The sequence below is a fragment of the Colossoma macropomum genome, unplaced genomic scaffold (genome assembly GCF_904425465.1).
Source record: "Colossoma macropomum unplaced genomic scaffold, Colossoma_macropomum, whole genome shotgun sequence".
Taxonomy (NCBI): domain Eukaryota; kingdom Metazoa; phylum Chordata; class Actinopteri; order Characiformes; family Serrasalmidae; genus Colossoma; species Colossoma macropomum.
In genome coordinates this window covers 13,174,994-13,197,453 of record NW_023494793.1, presented here as the reverse complement: position 1 = coordinate 13,197,453, position 22,460 = coordinate 13,174,994, and the positions used below count along the sequence as shown (strand labels likewise).

Below are 22,460 nucleotides of genomic sequence, written 5' to 3'. Positions count from 1 at the left end.
ATTGTGAGTGTCTGAAAAGTCAGTAAAGATAATGTAAAACTCTTTCCTGGTGATGTTTTCATTTCACATTTATTTCAAAATTCATTTTGCTTTAGCAACAAGGGGTCAGTAAACAAGGTGAAACGTCTGGAACAGTAGTGGGCGATGTACCTGGTTCATCTGCTACACTGGTTGAAATTCTTTTTATGGTATTAGTTTAGTCATTGTCTAGCATGGAGACTAGCTGGCTTTCCGTGTGCACTGCCTATGGTGCTCCTTGTTCAGCCAGCTGCTTCAGGCAATGCCGCAGCCTCGGCCTACAAAGCAAGCTTCTCAGCTAAAACTGATAGTGTGAACGGCTTGTAATGTTTACTAAATCCCAGCAGCGTCTGACAGTCTTAGATTAAAGCGTAAGTGTTAGAAATGCACATATAAGATTAATTATTTTTGGATGTAAAACAACATTCAGCACCGTTTTTACCGCACTCAGAAAAGCCACTGTGGGAAAAAAGAAAGCAATATTGACATCTGTTCATTTCTGTTTTTACTAATTGCCCAATACAAATACTTTAGATTTACTTCAGTTGTTAAATATAATTCTTATTATAAGTGAAGACATTCAGAATAATACATCATTGTTAATCTACAAAAAGGTTTACATACACTGCTAAAAAAACAGCGAAGACCAGCATGCATTTCAGGTCTCAAACTGGTTTATGGTGGTCTGGTGCTGGTTTATTTGGTCACCCCTGCATAGCCATACTGGTTGACCAGCATACCAGTGTCAAAATAGAACATGTCGCTGTTGTCAGAGGAAAACCTCGTATCTCCAAAACGATAACTTTACAGGAGAAGGAAAAACCTACTTTACTTTCAATGTAACTCAATGGAACCAGAATTTTTTCCAAGGCATTTTGGGTCTTTTTTTTTGGTCCATTCATCATGAAATGTACAGACAATGTAAACAGCAACAGGCATTTTCCAATTATGTCAAAAACTGAAAAACGTCAAAAATGGAGATACCAGGGATTCTTTCGAGATCAGTGATATGCTGGTTTTGCTGATGACCTGCCATGCTGGTCTGTACTGGTTTTTCTAGCTGGGTAATCATCCAAAAAGGCTTTATTTGAAAAATATACATATACTGTGATATTTACCAAAACCGGTAATCCTAATTATACCCTGATATGAATTTTTGCCCTGGAATTAAGTCTGATTTCCATGGCATCTGTTCATGTAAATTTGGAACATCTGTAGCTCTACTGCTTATTATCTGTCAGGAAAGCTCTAAAGTCTGTTTTTATGGGGAAGTAGAGTAGACGCAGTGAAGTTAATGAGAGCAATTAGTAGGCCTGTGTTACATCCTTAACTACTAACAATCAAACTACGTTTATATTACAATATTTTTAAGGCTTGGTAGATGCCTCCTTTTCAATATAATTTCCAAGTTTTCTCAGATTTCACCCAATACCTGTTTGTAAAGTGCCTTATTTATCCAGATTTAGTCAATTCCCTTACATTTTAACATGCTAATGAAATTAGGAATTTGAGCCCCCAGAATTTCTATATATGTAGATTTGTTTGTAGAAAATCTCACAAAAATCAAATACATTTGGCTTTTCATTCCACAGCTTTACATATTCACAAAGAAGAGATGCCAAAGTCAGTTAACACAGAAACTGGTAGAAGACATGACGGCCCAAATAAAGTGCTACCAAACTTTCATCCAGACACGCTCTGTTTCCAGACTTTAGTGTTCATGTAGGGCTCGTTTCTGTTTGTTTTTCTCATTTTGCCTTTCTTTTGTTGACCCTAATGTGGAGCCCACCCAACTGTCCTCAAGTCTTTCTTCACACACACAAAGTTGCTGTTCTAAGGGGGAGTTCCTTTCATAGCAGAGCATGTCATAGGGCCTTGAAAGGCTGCTAAGCAGCGTGAAAATGGGGGGATGGCGAGGCTCGTTCCTCGTCTCAAAAGAGCAGCCAGACACTGATGGCTCCACCGTCCCACATCTCAGGTGCTAATCACTGCCATAAGGGTGGGGGGTGGGGGGGAGGAGTATGTATGAGAGAAAGTTATGCCGTTTCAATATAAAAGCAATCAGCCAAGTTACTCTGACTTTGAGCACATTATTTTAGGTAAGTTGTCAGAAATGAGAGCTGAGTTCTTCTAATGCACTTAAGGCTGGTGCAGACTTGTCACGGATTTCTATTAAACAATCGGTATTTATTTAATTCAATATAACCATGGAAAATTTCAAAGCTGTAATCTGAATAGTTTTTTAGTTATACAGTTTTAATGGGGTTATAAACTGCATCTGAAATACTGAGTTTAACTCAGAACTACTGAGCTGAAACATTAACTGGATATAAATACAACATTAAGAAAACTAGTTCATTTTCAATGCACTAATTTCATGTTATTATATTTCCAGAAGAAAAAAATTCATCAGAGGAAATCTTGATTTATCTGAAATTCAATTTTTTGGTCAGTTTTCAAAATTATTTTTTAATAAGTTCCATCAAACTTGAATGATTCATTTCTGTTGTTTGAATTTGCTGTATTAAAGTCATTTTCTCAGCCTCAAAAATAACAAAACAAACTATAAATGCGAGTTAATTTTAGTTAAATGTCAGTGTTTAAACAGACATTTCTTTTGAAACTGTCTACAGCATCTATGAAGCTCGTGTTAATGGCTGATTCCTCACAAACTCATCTAGGGCCTGTCCAGTCTCGTCAGGGAGTTCCATGAAAAAATCAAGGAAAAAGCCGCTTATTAATTCCTGCTACCAGGCAAAATTTCAAAACTGTATTCCGAGCAGATTTTAGTTATGAATTTTCAAATTTTAGCCTGTCAGGTTCTAAATTTCATCTTAAATATTTGAGTTAAACAGCTTACAAAATGACTGAACTGGAAACATTAAGAGAATATTTCACTGTAAATCAACTGATGTTACGTTAATAAATGCCCACATGTTAACTCATTGGAGGATCATCCAAATTTTGTCTTTGAAATTTCATTTTCAGTTGTTTTTCAAAATTATTTGTTCTAGATTTATATTGCAAATCTATGAATTAATAGTGTAATTAACACATGCAGTATTTTAAGCCTCACAACGTCAAAAATGGATTCTGAAAAAAAAAATCTAAACATCCATTTTCCATTCCTTTTCATCCCTATATTCTCTCTAAAGGGACTAATCTTATTTATTTAAATATGAACATATTTTCTATGTCTCTGACGTTTTTTATTAATATTGTAAACATGAAGCATTTGACAAAGAACCAAATACAAAGAAACAGGAAAACTCTAAATAAACAAACAGTGGATTTCTGAAATATACTTTATAACGCACCAAAAAAAAGTTTTTTTTTTGTTAATACATTCTTTTATTTCTTGTTTTGGGGTGATTTTTTATGCACAGAATCACCCAAGTAAGCAATCTTGCTCGCCATGAATGATTTACTGATTCTAGTTGCTTGAAAGATATGAGAATATCAGGAGAGAACACTTTAACATCCCCCTCATCAGTAACAGCAGCAGCAGAACCTGAGAATTCAGATGACGATGTTATGAGGCTGAGTATCTCAGAGAAACACACAGCCACTAGGTTTGATTGGAAATAGTGGCTAAGATTCCAGTTGGACAGTTCAGATGATGATGGTGAATTTCATGTGTCCTCCTGGCCTGGTCATTTATTTTGATGGCCACCAAGACCAGCTACAAACCAAGATGCCCCAACAAGAAGAAATGCAGAAAACACAATTCCTCTGTGTTTCCAACAAAAGATACTGACTTTCTGTTGCTCTATGAAGGTTATTTTCAAAATCTAGTGTTTTACCATTAGTTTATATTGTGCTTTTTAGGAAAATGTATCATGTTTAAAAACCTATTCAACCATGAAGGAGTCATAGCACTGTAATCTATAATCTGTAATTATAGATTTTTTGTTGTATATTAATCAGACATAACTCTTTATTCAGGCACAAGGACGTAGGATTAGACGCTCTGAAAATATACAGGCTTTTGACCCTTTTTTCTCATTTAATTCTATGCTAACTTAAATATTACATGCAGGAAATAATAAAATAATAATGCATAAATACACTAGAAATGAAGGAGGACTACTTAAAACCTACATTTTGCAAACACTGATGAAGATGAGTTTTCAAAAATATTTCAAAGAAACATAATGCACAATTTCACATTACATGAACAGCGTCCAACAAATGAGCCTCTTATGGGTATTTATTAACATGAAACTCATTGATTTAATGTGAAATATTTTTCTTAGTGTTGTTTTAATGCAGTATTTATGTTTCTCTGTTGTATTTATGTGTTTATGTATTTATATCCAGTTAATATTTTAGCTCAGGTCAGTCATTCTGTAAGCGGTTAAGCCCAGTATTTATTTATGCAATGCAGAACCTAAAGGGGAAAAATGTAAAAATTCATAACAAAAATAAAATATTTGAACACAGCTTTGAAATTGTGTATGGCTGCAGGAATTAAACTGCTTGAATTTACTAATTCATATTTATTCATTTACATTTAGCGGGACCGTACAGGAAGAGTGGCCCGGGATTTACTCATATGATAGATCCCTCAGAAATCTTGTTTGTCCCAGAAAGTGCTTTTCAAAGAAAAACTTCGCAGAGATTTTCACTGAAACGCCTTTTTAGAAGTCTAGTTTTCTACTCACAGGTTTTACTGCTGGATCATCAATTTTTTTGTGAAAATATTTTCATTAAAACAGACAATCCAGATAACAGACATACACAACGATGCACAGTTCATTAAAAGAAATTCAATCAGAATAAGGTTCAGTCCTAAACTGCTGTAATAGAGTCAGCTGCCGCAGACCAGGCGACCACAGTATCAGCCTCAGCTCAATTCAGTTCATTTGTTTTCAAAATACAAAACATAATTTGATCATGGATGGCCAGATATGATATGATATATTTACATCTGACTGGTAGATCTGCTTTACTCATCAGACACTGTGGCTGGTAACCCAACATAAGCCATAATAAAGCAGCTTCAAAAAGATGGTTCTTCAAGGGTTCTTTAGTAAAGGCAGCGGTGCTATTTAGACCCATGAGTTCTATATGGAACAATTTCATGCTTAATTGATTCTTCAAATTGATGGAGAATGAAAATTGTTCTACACAGAACCAAAAAGGGTTCTGCTATTGTTACAATGACAAGCTTGTAGTAATAGAATGACCCTTTTTGATGCTTTATAGAACCACTTTCAAAAAGGTTCCATTCAGAACCATATACAACACTTTCTCTATCCATCTGCAGAACAATTTCACCATGCAAAAAAACATTTAATGGTTAAATGGCTCTATACAGAACTCAAGGATGTAAATAGAACCACTGCCTTTACTAAAGAACCCTTGAAGCACCATCTTTTTAAATGTGTAGAGACCTGCATGCAGCACGAACCACAAACGCTGCACGAATGACTGTAATTTAGTGATAAATAACGTTACAGCTATTAGTCTAATATAGACCGATAGTTAAATCTGCCTTTGTGGATTCATTAATGACTTAGCAGTCGATACGTCAGAATTACGAAATGAATGGAATTATCGAACCAATCCACTGAGAGCAGACTTAATCTCTCTCCTTTGCATTTTACCCCATTTTTTTAAAGACCCCCCAGTTAATTTGAGTTTGAGACCCCTGACCCAAAAGTTATACATACATAAATATAATTTACTATTAAAATTTCCACAGAAGCTGTTGGTCTGAAATGGCCCAAGGCAGAATCAGTGAGCTCCTGGGTGTGACCCTCTGGTTTGCGAGGTCAGGAAGACTTTTATGTGGCAGAAACTGATAAGAACAACAGGAGGTCCTGGCGATGTTGCGCTGGTAGATAAATACAACAGTGTGAAAGTCAGCAGGATCAGCGTGGCCTCTGAACTTGGAAGCAGGAGTGAGTTCATCGAGAGGCTAAAGGAGTAACGGGGAACTCAGCATCTTCATGTAATGTAGAGAAGCTCCTTTCCAGGCCTGTCAAAGGCTGAATAGTGAAGATAGAACTAAGACTGACGCAGTGTGTCTGCGCTGGTGTGCGAACCTTCATTAAAAACGATGGTCTCCAATTTTTGGATGCAGCACACCTGGTGCGCAGTGACCTTCACAGAGATGCTGCTATATTTACATGTATATTTTGTCAGTGTAAGAAAATCTTATGTCTCTGAAATGGTAATTTTACAGAGTTGTTCCATTCACCATGTTCACACAATGTCAAGAGTTGGAGTTTTCAAATGTAATTTGAGGTTTTGATATGATTATTTACGTTTATTCATTTAACAGACACTCTTATCCAGAGCAAAAAAACTGAAAAGCAGTGAAAGCCAGATGCATATAAAGCACTAAGACTTCATTTAGGACATAAGGATTCCTATCATAGGTTGATCAAGATAATTTAAGACACATTTACACTGTGAAGACAAATAGAGAAAAAAAAGAACTCATTTTAATAAGAAAATAAAAAACACACAAGATAAATGCAAAAGATTACTGAAGTACAGGACTCCAGGGATGACTTACAGTTCAGTTGGTGGAAGGTTTTTTTCTTATATAGCTCCTAAACTTTATTAAAATAGCATAGATGTTTTAAAACCAAGATTAAAGTTGGAAGAAAACCTCGTATCTCCATTTTTGACATTTTTCAGTTTGACATAATTTGAAAGTGGCTGTGGCCCTTTACATTGTTTGTAAATTTCATGAAGAATGCACCAAAAGAAACGACCCAAAATGACTTAGAGAAATTCTGGTCCCATTGACTTACATTAAAAGTAAAGTAGGTTTTTTCCTTCTCCTGCAAAGTTACCATTTTGGAGATACGAGGTTTTCTTCCAATAACAGCGATATCTAGCTTAGGCCTAGAGCATAGTAGCTCATTTTCACCTGTGGACTGTAACTTTGCTGTTATTTTTTATTTAGACTGAAGCGTTTTTATCAAGCTGTCTGCCCTTTTATCAAGCTCTCTCTGCCAACTGGCTTCTATTATAAGCGTGTTTCAAGTCAACAGCATTGAGATAACTGTCAGTGCTAAATGACTGTATCCTAGAGATGTGGCAGATAGAGAAACATCCTGGAAATTCTTTTAAATGACATTTGCTGAATGAACACATCGTACAAGTGCAATTGAGAGTGTGAGAAGGTCTAGCTGAGTGGAATAAGATGTAAGAAATGGCATTTTAATGCACATTTGGAACAGATCTGAATCCTCTATCACTACATACAGTTACTATTAAGCAGTATTGCAAAGAAATCTACAGGGATGTTTTTCCACACCTCCAAAGTTCAGTCTTAGTAGTTGGTTGCAATTTCTGCTTCTAATGATCCAAGGAATCCCACATTCAGTGATGTTGAGGTCTGGATTCACTGTTCTGAGAACACCAGCAGCTTATTTGTTTGATTTGCAAACGTTCTTGTCTTTTTTGTCTATTTTATCAGTGAGGGCTTCTTGACAGCTACACATCCTTTCAGACTCATAGTGTTGTCTTTTCACAGTGGAAGGATGGACAGAAACACCATTTTTCAGATCTGAATCAAGAGTGGAGCTCGATTTTCTTCCATTTCTCAAAGATGAAAGCTTTAAGTACTGTTTATGTGATGGGGGCAGTTTTGGTGTCTACCAGGTCTTCCAGGTGGTTGTTAGGAGTCCCATTTTCTCTGTAGCTTTTAATCATTTAATAATCCAGTTTTGGAAACTCATGTTTTATCACCAAGTTTTCTTTGACTTTCCTCCTTTTTATACAAGCAAATTATCTCTACTTATACCTAATCTCCTTAGAAAAAAATCCTGAAAAATTTATAACTTAATGGCCGTTTTGACTGGAAATGACGGGTGGTCTTTGACTTCTGCAATACTGTGCGTGGGCTCTGTACTGGCAAATTCTGGCTTTTTCCAGTTTGTTTCGATGACAAAAACATTCAAATAAACGTTTCAGCAAAATTCGACTGTACACAAAACTCATCATCAAATTCAAATCAGAAAATATCTCCTCTACTCACAAACACAAATGTGGCATCGATTGAAAGTTCAGAACCTGTAAGGGATTTCCCCGCCCGTTTCAACAAGCTGTGAATGAGAAACGACTGAACAAAATGTAAGAAATGGCCTGTGGGAGGGTTTAGCATGGTCAGGGTGAATGAGGGTCTACTTGAAAGCACATTTGTCAGTTAAAACCCAGACACACGCTCACTTACCGTTAAAGCTATCTTGCTAATTGTGTCTAAGCAGAAGGGTATTGGGAGGACAGGTACGCATGTCGTATGTCATGGACTCGGCGGGGGGCTTTTCAAGTGCAAAGTGACCCTCCCTGGGCTTCTCTCAACTGTCCTTTCACACTCCCGCTCTAATGACCTGCCTCTTGCTCCTAGAACCCCAACACATATACATAAACACCAAATGAGACTGTGTTTGGGCCAACAGTCCAGCATGGCTCTTAATTTTATGTTTGGGGGGGGCGTGCAACAAAGCGTGTAATCACTCCCAAGACACCAATACAGCAAAGGCTGAACATTTTAGAGGCTCTAACAGCTCCACTAGGCTACATTACGCAGAAAAGACTGTGATATAATGGAGCTAAAGAGGTTTAACACAACACTTCAACAACTATAGACATCTGGGTCAATATGTGCCCTGTATTAAACCCTTGTAGGTGTAGAGTTATTGCTTTCATTTTACTATAGAGAGTGATGTAATAAATGATGTTTACATTTGATTTCCGTGGTGTTTCGCCAGGTTTCACACTTTCAACTTCGTTTTGAAGTAAAGAAATGATAGAACTGTAGTTAAAAAATGTTAAAGATGTTTTTCTTTTCACCCATAAGACAACAATATTAACTAGAAAGCGAAAAGTCATGGTGACCCTTCTTGATAACTTAATTGGGTGTATATAGCAATTCCAGGCTGCTACGAGGTTGCTGTGGTACCCCAGCTTGTTGTTAGGGCGCTGCTTGGTGGTTGCTGGGTGGTAGCTCAGGTGTTGCTGTGGTATCCCAGGTGGTTGTTAGGGTATTGTCAGGGTTAGCGTGCCTTTCAATGCTCTGCATGTACCACTGCACCACGAATGTATTAAAAGGAATACAGTTTAGGCCAAAAGCTAATAGCAAAACTATGGAAAAACAATAGGCCTCATTCTCCAACATCGTCCTAAGTTTCTTCTTAAATCGATTCTTGAGAAAGGCCCTAAGAAAAAGTCTACGTCAGATTCATGATGTCTTCTTAAAGTGCAGAACTGTTCACATCTTTGAGCTCTTGAGTGTGTGTAGACTCCAAATAAGCAAACATCAGTGAATGTCAGAGTCTTAGTGGAACCTGCGTAAGTGGGTTTTAAAAAAGAAATTTCTTCTTAGGAATGATTGGTGGATGAGACCCCATGTCTCTGGCATTTTCTGACGTCTGGTTCCTATGACCAATTGTCAACAATTCTGATTCTGTACGTTTCTGAGTTTCTCTGTTCTCTGACTCTCCGTCCATCTTAAAGATTATGCAGAATTTTTTAAAAAATGGGTGGAATTCCCCTTAAAGTTCTCTTACCAGAAAATGTAACCGCTCAAGATCGGCATCAATGCATCATAACTGAGAAACTTCCACAGCTTAGAAGGCACAACGTTTCAACCACAGTACAAATGATTTTTCCTTGTTTTTTTTTTTAAAAAGCAAGTCTTTAATATCACCAAGAATAAAACAATTACAGTTAAAAGAACATGAGTTATTCCACTCAGCGGCATCAGTTACAGACAGATAAAATGTAAACGGAAACCAATAGATTGTTCCACTGAGGAAGAGTCTTATGTAGCCTGTTTAAATCCCCAAAGTTTGTTAACTACATAACCGGGCACGTTCAAAATAAATATGGAGCAACTTTCCATAATTTTTCCATAATAATCAATAATTTTAGGCATTATTCACATATTGTTAATTTCTTATACTGTCATTCAAGCTCTACTCAAAACTGGGCTGTAATGGGCTTTTCGAAGTACAAAAATACCTACAGATTAAGATCAAGCTATAGATGTGATTGTGACATATAAGAGAGCTAAAGGTAACAAACGCTAATCCACAACTCAAAACCCCAAGCAGTAACATGACAAAGGTAGCAAATTAATGCTACCCTCAAAAGACTTACTGTATAGAGGAGTTCTGATCAGGATTTGAAAATTAAACCACATCATTCAGTGCTGAGCATTTTATTTACAAGGAAAACAAAGAAGGAGGATATTCCACCTTCAACAGTCTTACAATTACAACCCATAATCCATAACCTGGAAACAACATGCATAGTTAGTTCCTCTGTTTCATTCCTATAAGCAACCAAAAGTTCCATCTATCTTTAACCAGCGAAGGTCAATATTCTTAGCAAAGATCAGGTTTTTTTGTCCTCACCTTTTTTTAGAGGAGTATGATGTCTTAATCTTTTCACACATTTGAGGCACAGTCTTAATTCAATCTCTACTTGCGGTTCAGAATTTGGTGGAGAAGAAGGAAAAAAGGCACGGTCAGTGCAAACCGAACTCATCCGTTAAAGTGCATGTATCATCATAATCACTTATTTTTACCTTGACACATTCTCAAAGTCACTGCTGGTGAAGTTTTGGATGCAAAAATTGACCTCATTAACCACCTCTAGAACAGGCCTTGTTTTGGAGATTGTGGCTTCACGTCTTTTCGGTGGTCCTGATACAGAGAATAAATTGCATGCAGTTGCTGAAAAAGAAAAACTGAAGAAAAAGGAAAAGAAACCCAGTATATTCTTACCACAAAGCAGACAGACTGCCCTTATTGCTGTGGAACTGAATATTACGCCAACGTGTGATTGGGTGAGCAAAGTTTGATATGATTTCTTTACCAGTAACAAATTCAGCTTTGGAAAGACTTACGATCTGAAATCGCCAAACCAAAGTGAAACATTAACAAGAGTTTTAACACGAGAGGTCAGTCTATGGGGCTGTTCAGGACAGTAGTGGAGGAGCAGGAGGATGAGCAAAAGTCTGGAAAGAACTGCTGACTGACAGCAGCATAACTGCGAACAAAAATCGAGACTGATGCTAACATGAATGCTAATCATATGGACAGACGCTAACAAAAGTCTGAACGGATGTTAACAGAAGTGCTGACAAATGTTTGAACTGATGCTAACAGAAATCCTAAAAAAGCCTGAATTGTTACTAACAGAAATCGAACAAAACGCTGGACTGGTGCTAACAGAGATGCTAACAAATGTCTGGACTGACATCAAATGCTAACAGAGGTCTGGATTAATGCTGTCAGAAGTGCTAACAAAAGTCTGGGCTGATGCTAACCAAAGTGCTATGAAAAATCTGGACTGATGCTAACCAGTCTGGATAGAATAATGCCTACATAAATAATGCTCACTCTGTGGAACCTCTACACTCACCGCGTCCCCAACTAATCACCCATTTAAACCCTTTAAACGATTACAAATAAAGAAGTGAAAAACCAAACAACCAAAACAGTAAATTAAGTGAAAAACTGGTATGTACGTCACTGAGTGTGCGTAGTATGATTTCTATTTGTGTGCTAATCAGTAGTTTATGTACGCTTAGATTATTACAAGTAGTACTAAATGTATATTGTGTAATATATGAATGTTCACGTAAATGTAAGAGCACTGGTAAGAGCTTCAAATCATTTAGACAGTTCTGTCATGCACATACCCAAGACAACTGGAAAAAAAACAGTACTGTGGAGGGTCCTATCTGTACATGCAATGTTAAACAAAAAAAAGTGCATCAAAGTTGTCACAACATGTCAGTTTTCAAATTCTCAAACAACAAAAAAGACAAATGTTTATAAAATATAACAAAGAAAAACTTTGAGTGAAATTAATAGCAAATATGATGCCATTATTCCAAATATTAGACATAATAAATAGCATAGTCAATCAATTCATACCTGACCAAGCCAACTGACTGCATCAGACTTCTGACATCACAATGTGCTTTCAGTATCAGATGTATGCACTGACATTTGTAAAAGGTGGGCACGTGAGAAATTTCTGAGAATTCAAGAATTCACCAATTTTAAAACCCCTCCCTATATCACCTGAGACCACCTGTCAGCCGTCGTCACTGGAGTTGTCCGAATCATCCCAGTCCACCTCCTCCCAAGATCCTTTGGCTCTTTGCTCCCAGCTCTGGGCCTGAGCCAGGGTGTTTCTGGGCACCAGGGCCACGCAGGCCGACAGCCCGGACACACGGTCGTCCAAAGACGTGCCGCTTTGCCAGTGGTCCTCCTCTGGGTCGTAGATGTGTACGTATTTCATGCGGCTGCCTTTGTCGTGTGACCTCCCGCCCAGGATGTAGATCCGGCCGTCCAATACGGCCATGCCTGGCTCTCCGTGGCCGGCAGGGAGCGGGCACACCACTGACCACACGTCTGCTGTTGGGTTATAGCATGCCACCTGCAAAGACAAGCACAGCACCACTGTGATCACAGAACGGCTCGCTTTGAACTTGTGTTGTAGTACTTGAGTCTGGTCTTGGTCTTGAGACCTTGAACTAGCAGTCTCCGCCCCGTCCTGGTCTCAACATCATTTAGACTCTGCCTTGTCTCAGCCTCGGGGTAAGGTGGACCGGGAAACTGTTATTGAGACCAGCCGAGCGTGATGCCTCCATCTGAGGTGAATTATTATTGAATATCAATAAAACGAGAATAAACAGAATAAAACTGTTCTTCCTCTGCATGAAGGGTTCCAAAAATTTTGCCACACACAGCCAAAACAGACAACCACAAAATCTTCAACGGATTTATGCGATCAGATCATCTATTTCTGACTCACCTAATGTGATGGCTGATGTTTGGCAGCTTCTGAGTGCTGATGTCAGAAGAGAGAACAGCTGAAAATGGAGTTCTGGCTCAATGGACAGGTTTAGTTACCTATTTGATATGTTTGGTCTCCAAGCACCGATGTAAATTGATGGGTTTCAAAGCTTCAGTTAAAAAGACCCCTGAGCAAACAGCACGGAGCCGTGGTTACTCGTTTTCAACTCCCATGCATGTAAAGCCCAAAGCTATGGATTCATTGCTGTTTGTCCTTCGTTTTGGTTTATGCTTGCACTGAAAATATAAACACAATTAGCTTAAATTTTGCCAGGACAATCAATGAACTCTATATCAATATAATGTTTTATTTTTGCAAATAATAAACAACATTTGTCATTTTTAAAATTATGTTTGGTTAAATGTTTGTATTTAATGAACTTTTGCATTAAAAAAATTGAAGTACCACCACAGCCCACTGAGAATCTAATTGAGCCTTTCCAGAATGGCTTAACTCAGTATTATGTCCACTGGTTCCAAAGTTCAAACATTCCTTTAGGCCAGATCAGAATGTTATTAGAACTATGTTTTCTGAAGAAAGAAACAGCGAATAACTTTAACACTGCTTCCAGTTACAATGCACAGTCTGACTAAGATTATAATACAACCCCATTTCCAAAAAAGTTGGGACGCTGTGCAAAATGTAAATAAAAACAAAATGCAATGATGTGCAAATCATTTTTGCTGAAATAATCGAGGCCTTCCCTGAAAAAGACGTCGTCTAGATGGCAGCATATGTTGCCAAAACATGTTTATATTGTTCAGCATTAATGGTGCCTTCACAGACGTGCACGTCACCCATGCCATGTGCACTAATGAACACCTATACCATCATGAATACTGACTTTTGAACTGTGCACTGATACTAAGCTAAGTGGTCTTTAGCCCAGAGGACACAGTGTCCATGATTTCCAAAAAGAATTTCAAATGTTGATTCGTCAGACCACAGGACAGGTGTTCCTCAGACCATGCAGTGATTTCCACTACAGAATCATGTCTGTTTTTAATGCAGTGCTGCCTGAGGACCCAAAGATCATGGCCAGCAAACGCTGTTTTTTGGCCTTGTCCCTTGCATACAGAGATTTCTCCAGATTCTCTGAATCTTTTAATGACATTATGTACCGTAGATGATGAAAAGCAAAAGTTCTTTGCAATTTTATTCCTGAATTGTTGCACTATTTGATCGTGCAGTCTTTCACAGAGTGGTGAACCCCTCCTCATCTTTACTTCTGAAAGACTCAGCCTCACTGGGATGCTTTTTTATACCCTATCATGTTACTGACCTGTTGCCAATTAACCACCAGGTGTTTTTCTTTCAGCATTACACTTTACCAGCCTTGTTGCCCCCATCCCAACTTTTTTGGGACGTGTTGTTGGCATCAAATTCAAAATGGGCATATATTTTTCAAAAAACAATAAAATCTCTCAGTTTCAACATTTGATACGTTGTCTTTGTGCTAATTTCAATTAAATATAGGGGTTAAATGATTTGCACATCATTGCATTGTGTTTTTATTTAAATTTTGCACAGCGTCCCAAGTTTTTTGGAAACGGGGTTGTATAATACTAACTAATTATATTCTTGCTCTCAATCTTGACTTGGACTCAACGTGTCCCGGTCTCGGTCATGACCTGGACTTGGCTCTAGCGGCCTTTACTACGACAAGTTTTGCAGTTTGTTCCCATTAATCTGCATCACAGCAGTACTGTGCCTCTTTGTTATTGCTACTGTACTCTGCAGTACAAATGCTGTTTTGCAGCAGCTGTTACATAAAAAATACACAGTGTCTAAAACGACTGTGGAGTTTTCCAGCCATTTTTACACTAAAATTATTTTATCAAGTTTCTTTTACCCCCATTGATTGGATGTTAAGGATTGTATACGACTGTCTGTAGTTACTGTGTTTAATAATATAAAATCAATTTGGAGCAAATGCTGATAAAAAAATGTGATGCTGATCCTGTACAACTTTATGGGTTTGAATGATGAACATATCTGCAGAAAATGTCATAACAACTGATAAATCTGTAGAGCATCGGAGATGAAGAAAAAACAGAAATACAATCAAGAATGCCCTTAAACTTTGAGGCAGACAACTTGATGAGAATATATTAACTAAGTTATTAAGTTAACTATTAAGATTAGTATCATTTATCTTTTAATGACTTACTGTTGAAATATTTAAGAAAATATCTGAACACCTTCTGGTGCCTAGTTCATCATATTTGAATATACTGTACACTCTGTAAGCTGTAGAAGTTATTCATGAACAAAACAACAAGAATTACTAACACAACAAGGAACATAACAAGGAACCTCTGAACAGTAGTTTTTGCATTTGGTCAATGCAACAAATATTTTACCATAAAGAACCTTTGATACCACCCTGAGGTTTTATTGGAGCCTCTCCCTCTTGTTTGGAAGCTTTAGTGGTTTCTCTGGCTGTAGCATTTTATGGTTCTGTGGCAATAAATGTGAACATTTGACTCATTCCGCACCTTGAGGACGTCCCGTCTGTAGCCGCAGCCGTCGTTGCTGCCTCCGATGACGTAAGCTCGCCCGTTCAGTTCCGCCATCCCATGCCAGGCTCGCTCTACTGGGCCCTCAGAACACACAGTCCACCGGTTATCCTGAGGGTCATAGCAGTAGGTCTCCTTCAGGTAGGCCATTCCTCTACGACCACACGCAATGTAGATCTTTCCGTCCACAACTGCTCCAGCATGGGCATACACCTAGAGAATGACGATATGACGTGCATCACATTGTGAATACTACAGTACACTATACTACAGTGATAGTTTAGTGAAATGTTGAAATGTTTTCCAATTATTATTCCAATCTTATAATCTGAATTTTTCCATTTTTATAGATAACAGGATGTCATACAGTGTCAGAAAACACATTAGCAAGTCTAATTGATATAACGACTGGACATGGTTTGAGGTGAGTGTGGTTAATTTAGGCATGCGGTTTGTATGATGCTAACTGTTTGGCTATAAGCTTCACTTACTTATTAGCTATATTAGCCTCGTAGCTTCAGTGCTAATCTAAAGAAACAAACTTCATCTTGGCTGATTAACTACATTTAGGGTAGAGAGAAAGTCTGTGTAAAGTTCTTGTCAAACTTTTGCTTTTACATGTACGACAGGCATCTGTCAGACCTCTCGTTTGAGTGGGGCCACGTATTCCCATGTGTTGGCTCGAGGGTCATAGCGCTCGACGCAGTCCAACTCATTGCTGTAGTCACGACCTCCAATAGCATAGATGAAGTCGCCCACCACACACACGCAATGGTCTGCATGCTGCCGCCGCAAGGGTTCGACATTACACCAGGTGTTGTGTCGAGGATCGTATCTGTTAAAAACAGCCATGTATACACACGTTTACTTTAGACCTTTTTAAATGTGATGATAGGTTTCAGACAATTACGTATAAATATATATACATATGGTCCCATTTGTATTGTATGTTTGATTACCCTAGACAGTCATTTTCATTTGAAAAACATTTTGTACTGTTGAATCTGTACTGATCTAAAAGGTTTTTTAGAGAGATCTGTGATGCCGTGGATAGTAGTGCTTCATGTTTCTTAGTATAACTTACTGCTTTATGTTGTGACTGTGATGGCAAAACACACAGTGAATATACAGCTTCATATATAACCATTTAACACATTGCAGCTGTAGCCTTCTCTGATCCTTTATCTGTTACGTATTTTGGTTTAAACTGTTAAGTAAAGCAGGTGTGGGGAATCCCGATTCCAGAGGGCCGGATTCCTGTACAGTCTGATGATTTTCCTGCTCATGCACACCTGATTAAACTCATCAACTAATTACCAGATTTAACTGGTGTGCTAAAGCAGGGAAATCACCAAACTGTATTGAACTCTGGCCCTCAGTTCCCCTGATTTAAAGAATTCTCCAGCATGACCAAAAGACAACCCGCTTACAAAAACGCACTTCTAACAGGAGGCAATGGGCAGCTGCTTCAAAAAGTGTGGTCAGAGTCAAAAGGTTTTGTGCTCTTTTACTAAGTACAGGCAAATGAATCCAAATTACTGTCCATGTTAATAAGACTGTATTCCTATAAGGGAAGGTAAAACCTTCAGGTCCTATGCGTGTACGTATCGATACCGTTGATGCACAAACACACAACATTCACTGACGTCTACAGTACAAGACATTTTTTCTTCATGGATCAGAGATTTGATACGTCCACTCACCTCCAGCAGCGGGCCTCGGCACGGAAGCCGCTGCTGTTCTTGTCTCCCCCGATCAGGTAAACAAAGTTATTCAGGACAGCGATGCCCATGTTGGACATGCGGGGAGCGCGATCTGCACCGAGACTGCGCCACTCGCCCCAGGACGGATGGAACACCTGTATGCGCTCTTCATTGTCAGCCGGCGGGCCGGAAGAATACATGCCACCAAATCCCAGGATACACAAGGAGCTGGAGCGCGGCTGAGAGAGAGGGCTCTGCATGACCGGCTGCCACAGCTCCTGACTGTGATAGCGGAGGGCAGCAGAGACAGACTCACGCAGTGGGCAGGGCTTCAGGCGGCTGTGGAGACGCTGCAGGGTGGCCTTCTCCATCAGACAGAAACGCACCGCCTCCAACATCAGCAAGGGCTCCTAACCAGATCAATATATTTAGTCAACAGAATTTCACAACTATCATCATATTCTAACCCATTAAAACATTCATCTTGTCTATTAAAGTGTACATACTTGTGTCATACAGATCATACACAGAACCCTTTTCAAACTCACATTTTTATGCATGGACTTAATAATTTTATACTTATAATAATAACAATTCAACAATAACAAGACAATCTGACATAAACATAGAAACTTAAATACAAACGTTAAAAATAAAAACCAGACACTGTGTTTTGTGTCCCTCCAACATATCTAGAAAAGTTCAGATTGCTAACAGAAACACATTTGATTAAAAACGGCATTAGGGTTTGGATTAGGTTTAAATTTTGGATTAAGTTTAAGGTCTGGTTTTGGGTTAAGGTAAATGTAAGATATTTACTTGAATGTCAGTTAAAGATAAAATCTACAATGCATCCACAGTGGACCACCCAATTTCTTTCTGTTTTACAATAAAACAGTCTATAAGGTCTATTTTCAAAACCAGAAAGAACATTCTGGCGTGGAGCTATGCTTCAAGCCAAACAGAATTTAGTCTATTCATTCCAGATGTACCTCTAGAAAAGTTTCTGCCTTCGTTCCTCCCGTCTGAAGGCACATCTGATCCATGTCCAGCTCCTCGGGGCTGTAGTGGTAGTGCAGTGCAGCCTCAAACACCTCACACTCTGAGCTCACCTGCAGCTCATCGCTGGACAGCACTCGCAGAACCTTCTCTGCAGGCAGCTGACGGTAAACAGATGTGCGAGAGAAGGTCTGGATGTTTTTCAGTAGGTATGAGCGTACCTTCTCTCCCAGCTGCTCTAGTCCGTAGATGTCGGCAAGCTTCTCCACCTCCAGTATGTTGTCATCGTCCAGCCAGGAGAATAGGAACTCACAGCAGAACCCGATTACATCCTTGACCTGAAAGAAAAAAATGACAAAAAAGTTCAGTCATGAAAACATTCAAAAGAACTATTCTACGACTGCCACTGCAGTTAGATTAAGCAATGGCATGCAGTTTGTTATTTGGTGTACATAAATACTCCAATACTTGTTAGCAACATAAGCTTTTTGTATTTCTCCATAGGTAAATTGTAGAAATTTTACCTTGGCAGTTGATGTTTCTTGGAGGTTTTTATTTATTTACCCTTTTTGCGGTTCTCTGAGCTGCAACTTAAAAGCTCACACCATTAAGTTCCGTGATGGTTAAGCCCAGAGATGGTAGACCATTCTAAGAGCCTTACCTGCAGCAGCGTGGCAGCACAAAGCACCTCCTGCACCGTGTCCAGATCCAGCTCCAGCTCAGAAGTGTAGATGAAGTCCAAAAGTTTAGTCATGGCTGTGTGTGTGACTCCATGAATGGTGATCTCCGTCTGCTGCATCTCTCGCAAACCACCAGCAAACATACCTCTAAAAGTATGGTGAAAATACAATATACATACAGCATAACTACAGTATTTATGTTTGAAATAATTTGGCATGTGTTTCATGAAGATTTAGTCTAAAGGTGTAAGTCTGAAAAAAAATAAAATAAAATGATGCCCTCTGAAAATCGTAATTAAATAATCAACTATCACATAATTAATGTTCTAAAATAGACAGCAAAATGTATTTTGTAAATGTTCAATTCAGTATTTCAAAACCTGTGGGAACAGAAGGAAATTAATAAGTTAAATAAATAATATATATCAATAATATATATAGCAATAAATCATCTATATATGGAAACATCTTGCCTTCTATCTACACATTATAACATCATTCTCAGTGTTATACAACTTTCTCTATCATTTTATAAATCATCTACAGATTTGCTGAACATTTTCAACACATCTAAGGTTTCAAATTATTTTAAAACAGCTTCCTGAAGGTGAAGAGTACTAGCATCATATTTCAAATATTTGATCCATTTAAAGAGGAGCTATATTGTTAAGTTGTTAAGATGTAAAAAAAAGGTCATTCAGAGTGGTTTGATGTGAAATGTTTTGCCCTAAAGAAACAAATTCAGTCAGAATTGTTTAGAGTGGTGGTGACGGGAACCAGATTTCTTTTTTTTTGTTAACAATTTTTTATTTTCAATATTAAACAGAAACAAAATGTACATAGACAACACAGATACAAATAAATGCTTTCCCCCCTGAACTCCCCCCCTCCCATCCACCCACCCCCAGTTGGGAACCAGATTTCAGAAGAGTTTAATGCCCTCTAAATGTTTCCTCACATAAAGTTATAAATGTGAAATTGTTACATATACTTTGCCTGTTGCTTGAGACATTGTTTTATGTTCGTCTTGAGAGAAGGTTCTGGCTTATAACATAATTTTTAAAATCCATATATGGCAGCAAGGTACATACAGGGTGTTGTAAGAAAAACAGTATCCAAAGACAATGTGTCTTTTCAGATTTACCAGTATATTTCCATGATAAAAGTTCCATTGAAATATCAGAGAACATGTGTAGATTCACTGGAGGTTTTAGATAGTAAATAAAATGGCTATGTCTGTGTTGTAGACATTGTGACCCCTGGTACCCATCACCATTGCTGTAAAGCAAATTTAGCTTGACAAGTTCTCTAGAACAGAATATTTCACATTACATATTTGTTTACATCTCAAAGATTTATGTAGAAAATTAGAAAAATTGGTGGAACTTCCCTTTAACTGCAATGAAACCGATGTTATATTATTCAACTTATTTTATATCATTGAGTGATTCCATACTTTTGAACGGTACCATACCTTCTTTTACCTTTGTGTGTGTGACTTGAGAATTCCTTCACACTATGCTCAAACAGCTATTAAACTGCTGACCTGAAGTAGCCACAGGAGGCTGCCAACAGGATGCGATGAGCTTGAATGGGTCTTTCCTCCACCAGGAGTACAACATCAAACAGAACACCCCCTTCACGCAGAGCGAGGAGCCCGTCTAAGAGGTCTCGGGAGTGACCCCTGCTGGAGAACCTCTGCCTGGCACACGGCTGCCCGGATCTCGCACCCCGTCCTGCCCGGACTGGGCCGGCGTCCACATCATCCGCCATCTCAGCACCACGCGACGCAAGCCCTCGTCCTGCTGATCACATCGCCTGAAACCCTGAGATGTGTGAAGCTTCACATTACTGAGGAAAGAGAAAGGGGGGAGTTGGAAAAGACAAAAAAAGAAACAGTGACAAATCAACATTTGCATCCATTAACTTTTTCAGACGCTACAGCTGAGTATAAAATAATACACAAAACTACAACATTACACTGAGACTGTACAGACCTTATATTCTTATGACTTACTACGCAGACATTTGGAGATCTGCACAAAAATATGCCAGCCACTTTGGTTTAGGCGCACTCTTAAAGATTGTTCTTTCATGGTTCTATTTAGAACCAAGAGCTCTATATACAACCATTTCATGCTTAAATGGTTCTTCAGATTGATAGAGAATGTGTTGTATATGGTTCTACGTAGAACCTTTTTGAAAAATGGTTCTTTTATTGTAAAGATGTCAAGCTTGTTACAATAGCAGAACTCTTTTTGGTGCTATACAGAACCTTTTTCAAAAAGGTTCTATACAACAAATTCTTCCTGCTTAAAAAAGAACTCTTCAGATTGATGGAGAATGTGTTGTATAGAACCATTTCCAAAAAGATTCTACACAACACATTGTTCCTGCTTAAAATGGTTCTTTGCATGGTGAAATGGTTCTTCAGATTGATGGAGAATGTGTCGTTTACGATTCTATATAGAACCTTTTTGAAAAACGGTTCCTCCGTTGTTATGATGTCAAGCTTGTTACAATAGCAGAACTCTTTTTTGGTGCTATACAGAACAAATTTCCAAAAGGTTCTATACAACACATTCTTCATGCTTTAAACGGTTCTTTGCATTGTGAAATGGTTCTTGATGTGTTGTACAGAACCACTGTCAAAAATGTTCCATACAGCACACATCAACCTGAAGAATCATTTCACCATGCCAAGAACCATTTAAGCATGAACTGGTTCAATACAGAACTCATGGCTCTAAAAAGAACCATTCCCTATACTGAAGAACCTTTGAACCTTCCTTTTTAAGAGCGTACAACATCCATCTAAATTATTAAGTGCCTTTAAATAAATAAATCATAAATCATATATACTGCAGTGCTCAGTTCTTAAAACCTGAAACATGAGTTTTAAAAGTGCGATCACAGTTAAAAACGACTGTTAGCTACCGGAAAAAACGTCGTTTTGTTTCTCAAGGAAGGAACCTGAGAGTACTGTCTGCACCAACCCTGCAGAGCTCAATGAACTCCGCATAAATACAGTACACTGATTCGAGTAATTTATAAAACCTAGCCAACAAATTAATGACTATGTTTCGAACTTGTCCCATTTGTTCACTACACAAAATGGGATACAACGTCAGGAAGTGGATAAAGTGTCTTTACTCCTGATTCCCTGTTTACCACGGGATAGGTGAAGACGGTCGCCAACACTTGTGCCTTTGCAACAAGGTGGCTAACGAGCTAACGCTAACGCTACCGCTTTGTGAGGCGGAATAACATTAAAGAAAAAACACATGTCGGCAGCAAACAAGTCACGCTAATAAAGAAGCAATTAAACAAAACAAAGAAATTAGCAAAAATGAGCACATACGCATTGGAGAAAGGAGCTTATAGCGCTGAAAGTCGGCAGTAAGCGCTGACAGTTGACATTTCGCTTACGACGTTAGCTTAGCGACGTCCGACTCATGAACCAATCGGTTCTTTTGAACCGGCTCTTTTCAGTGAGCCCGTGTTGTAGTTTAGGGAGCCCCCAAAGGGTCCCTCGTTTGACTGTGATTCAGTGAATCGCCAAATCCAGTCGCTGAAACGTTCGATTCATTCAATGGAATCGGTTCAGTGTACTGACTCGAACTCCCCAACACTACATTAGCCAGCTGTGTTTACATTCGCCAGCTGACTCTGACTTCCGGCAACATTAGACTGATGGGGAAAAA

At 38.5% G+C, this 22,460-nt stretch overlaps 1 protein-coding gene across 3 annotated transcripts; it reads right to left on the bottom strand.

The window, feature by feature from the left end:
• Positions 1-9,327: 9,327 nt before the first annotated feature.
• On the bottom strand, positions 9,328-22,239 carry klhl22 (kelch-like family member 22). 3 transcript variants are annotated; one of them, XM_036578545.1, is made up of 8 exons: positions 22,118-22,239; positions 20,303-20,607; positions 18,738-18,903; positions 18,070-18,414; positions 17,078-17,487; positions 16,017-16,209; positions 15,354-15,587; positions 9,331-12,435 (listed from the first exon to the last, which is right to left on the bottom strand). In XM_036578545.1, exons 2-8 carry the CDS (start codon positions 20,527-20,529, stop codon positions 12,091-12,093), a joined length of 1,920 nt encoding a protein of 639 aa, XP_036434438.1. In that variant the 5' UTR covers positions 20,530-20,607; positions 22,118-22,239; the 3' UTR covers positions 9,331-12,090. The 3 variants fall into 3 exon arrangements, with proteins under 3 accessions (XP_036434439.1, XP_036434440.1, XP_036434438.1); XM_036578546.1 differs by lacking the exon at positions 22,118-22,239 and having other exon boundaries at positions 9,328-12,435; positions 20,231-20,480; XM_036578547.1 differs by lacking the exon at positions 22,118-22,239 and having other exon boundaries at positions 9,328-12,435; positions 20,241-20,480.
• Between the last annotated feature and the right edge of the window lie 221 nt (positions 22,240-22,460).

Coding starts and splice junctions, on each gene's coding strand:
- klhl22 (XM_036578545.1), bottom strand. CDS start 20,529: ATGGCGGATGATGTGGACGCCGGCCCAGTCCGGGCAGGACGGGGTGCG. Junction 18,904..20,302: donor GCCTCCTGTGGCTACTTCAG/GTCAGCAGTTTA, acceptor CCATACTTTTAG/AGGTATGTTTGCTGGTGGTT. Junction 15,588..16,016: donor TGGCCCCACTCAAACGAGAG/GTCTGACAGATG, acceptor GTCATTCTCTAG/GTGTATGCCCATGCTGGAGC.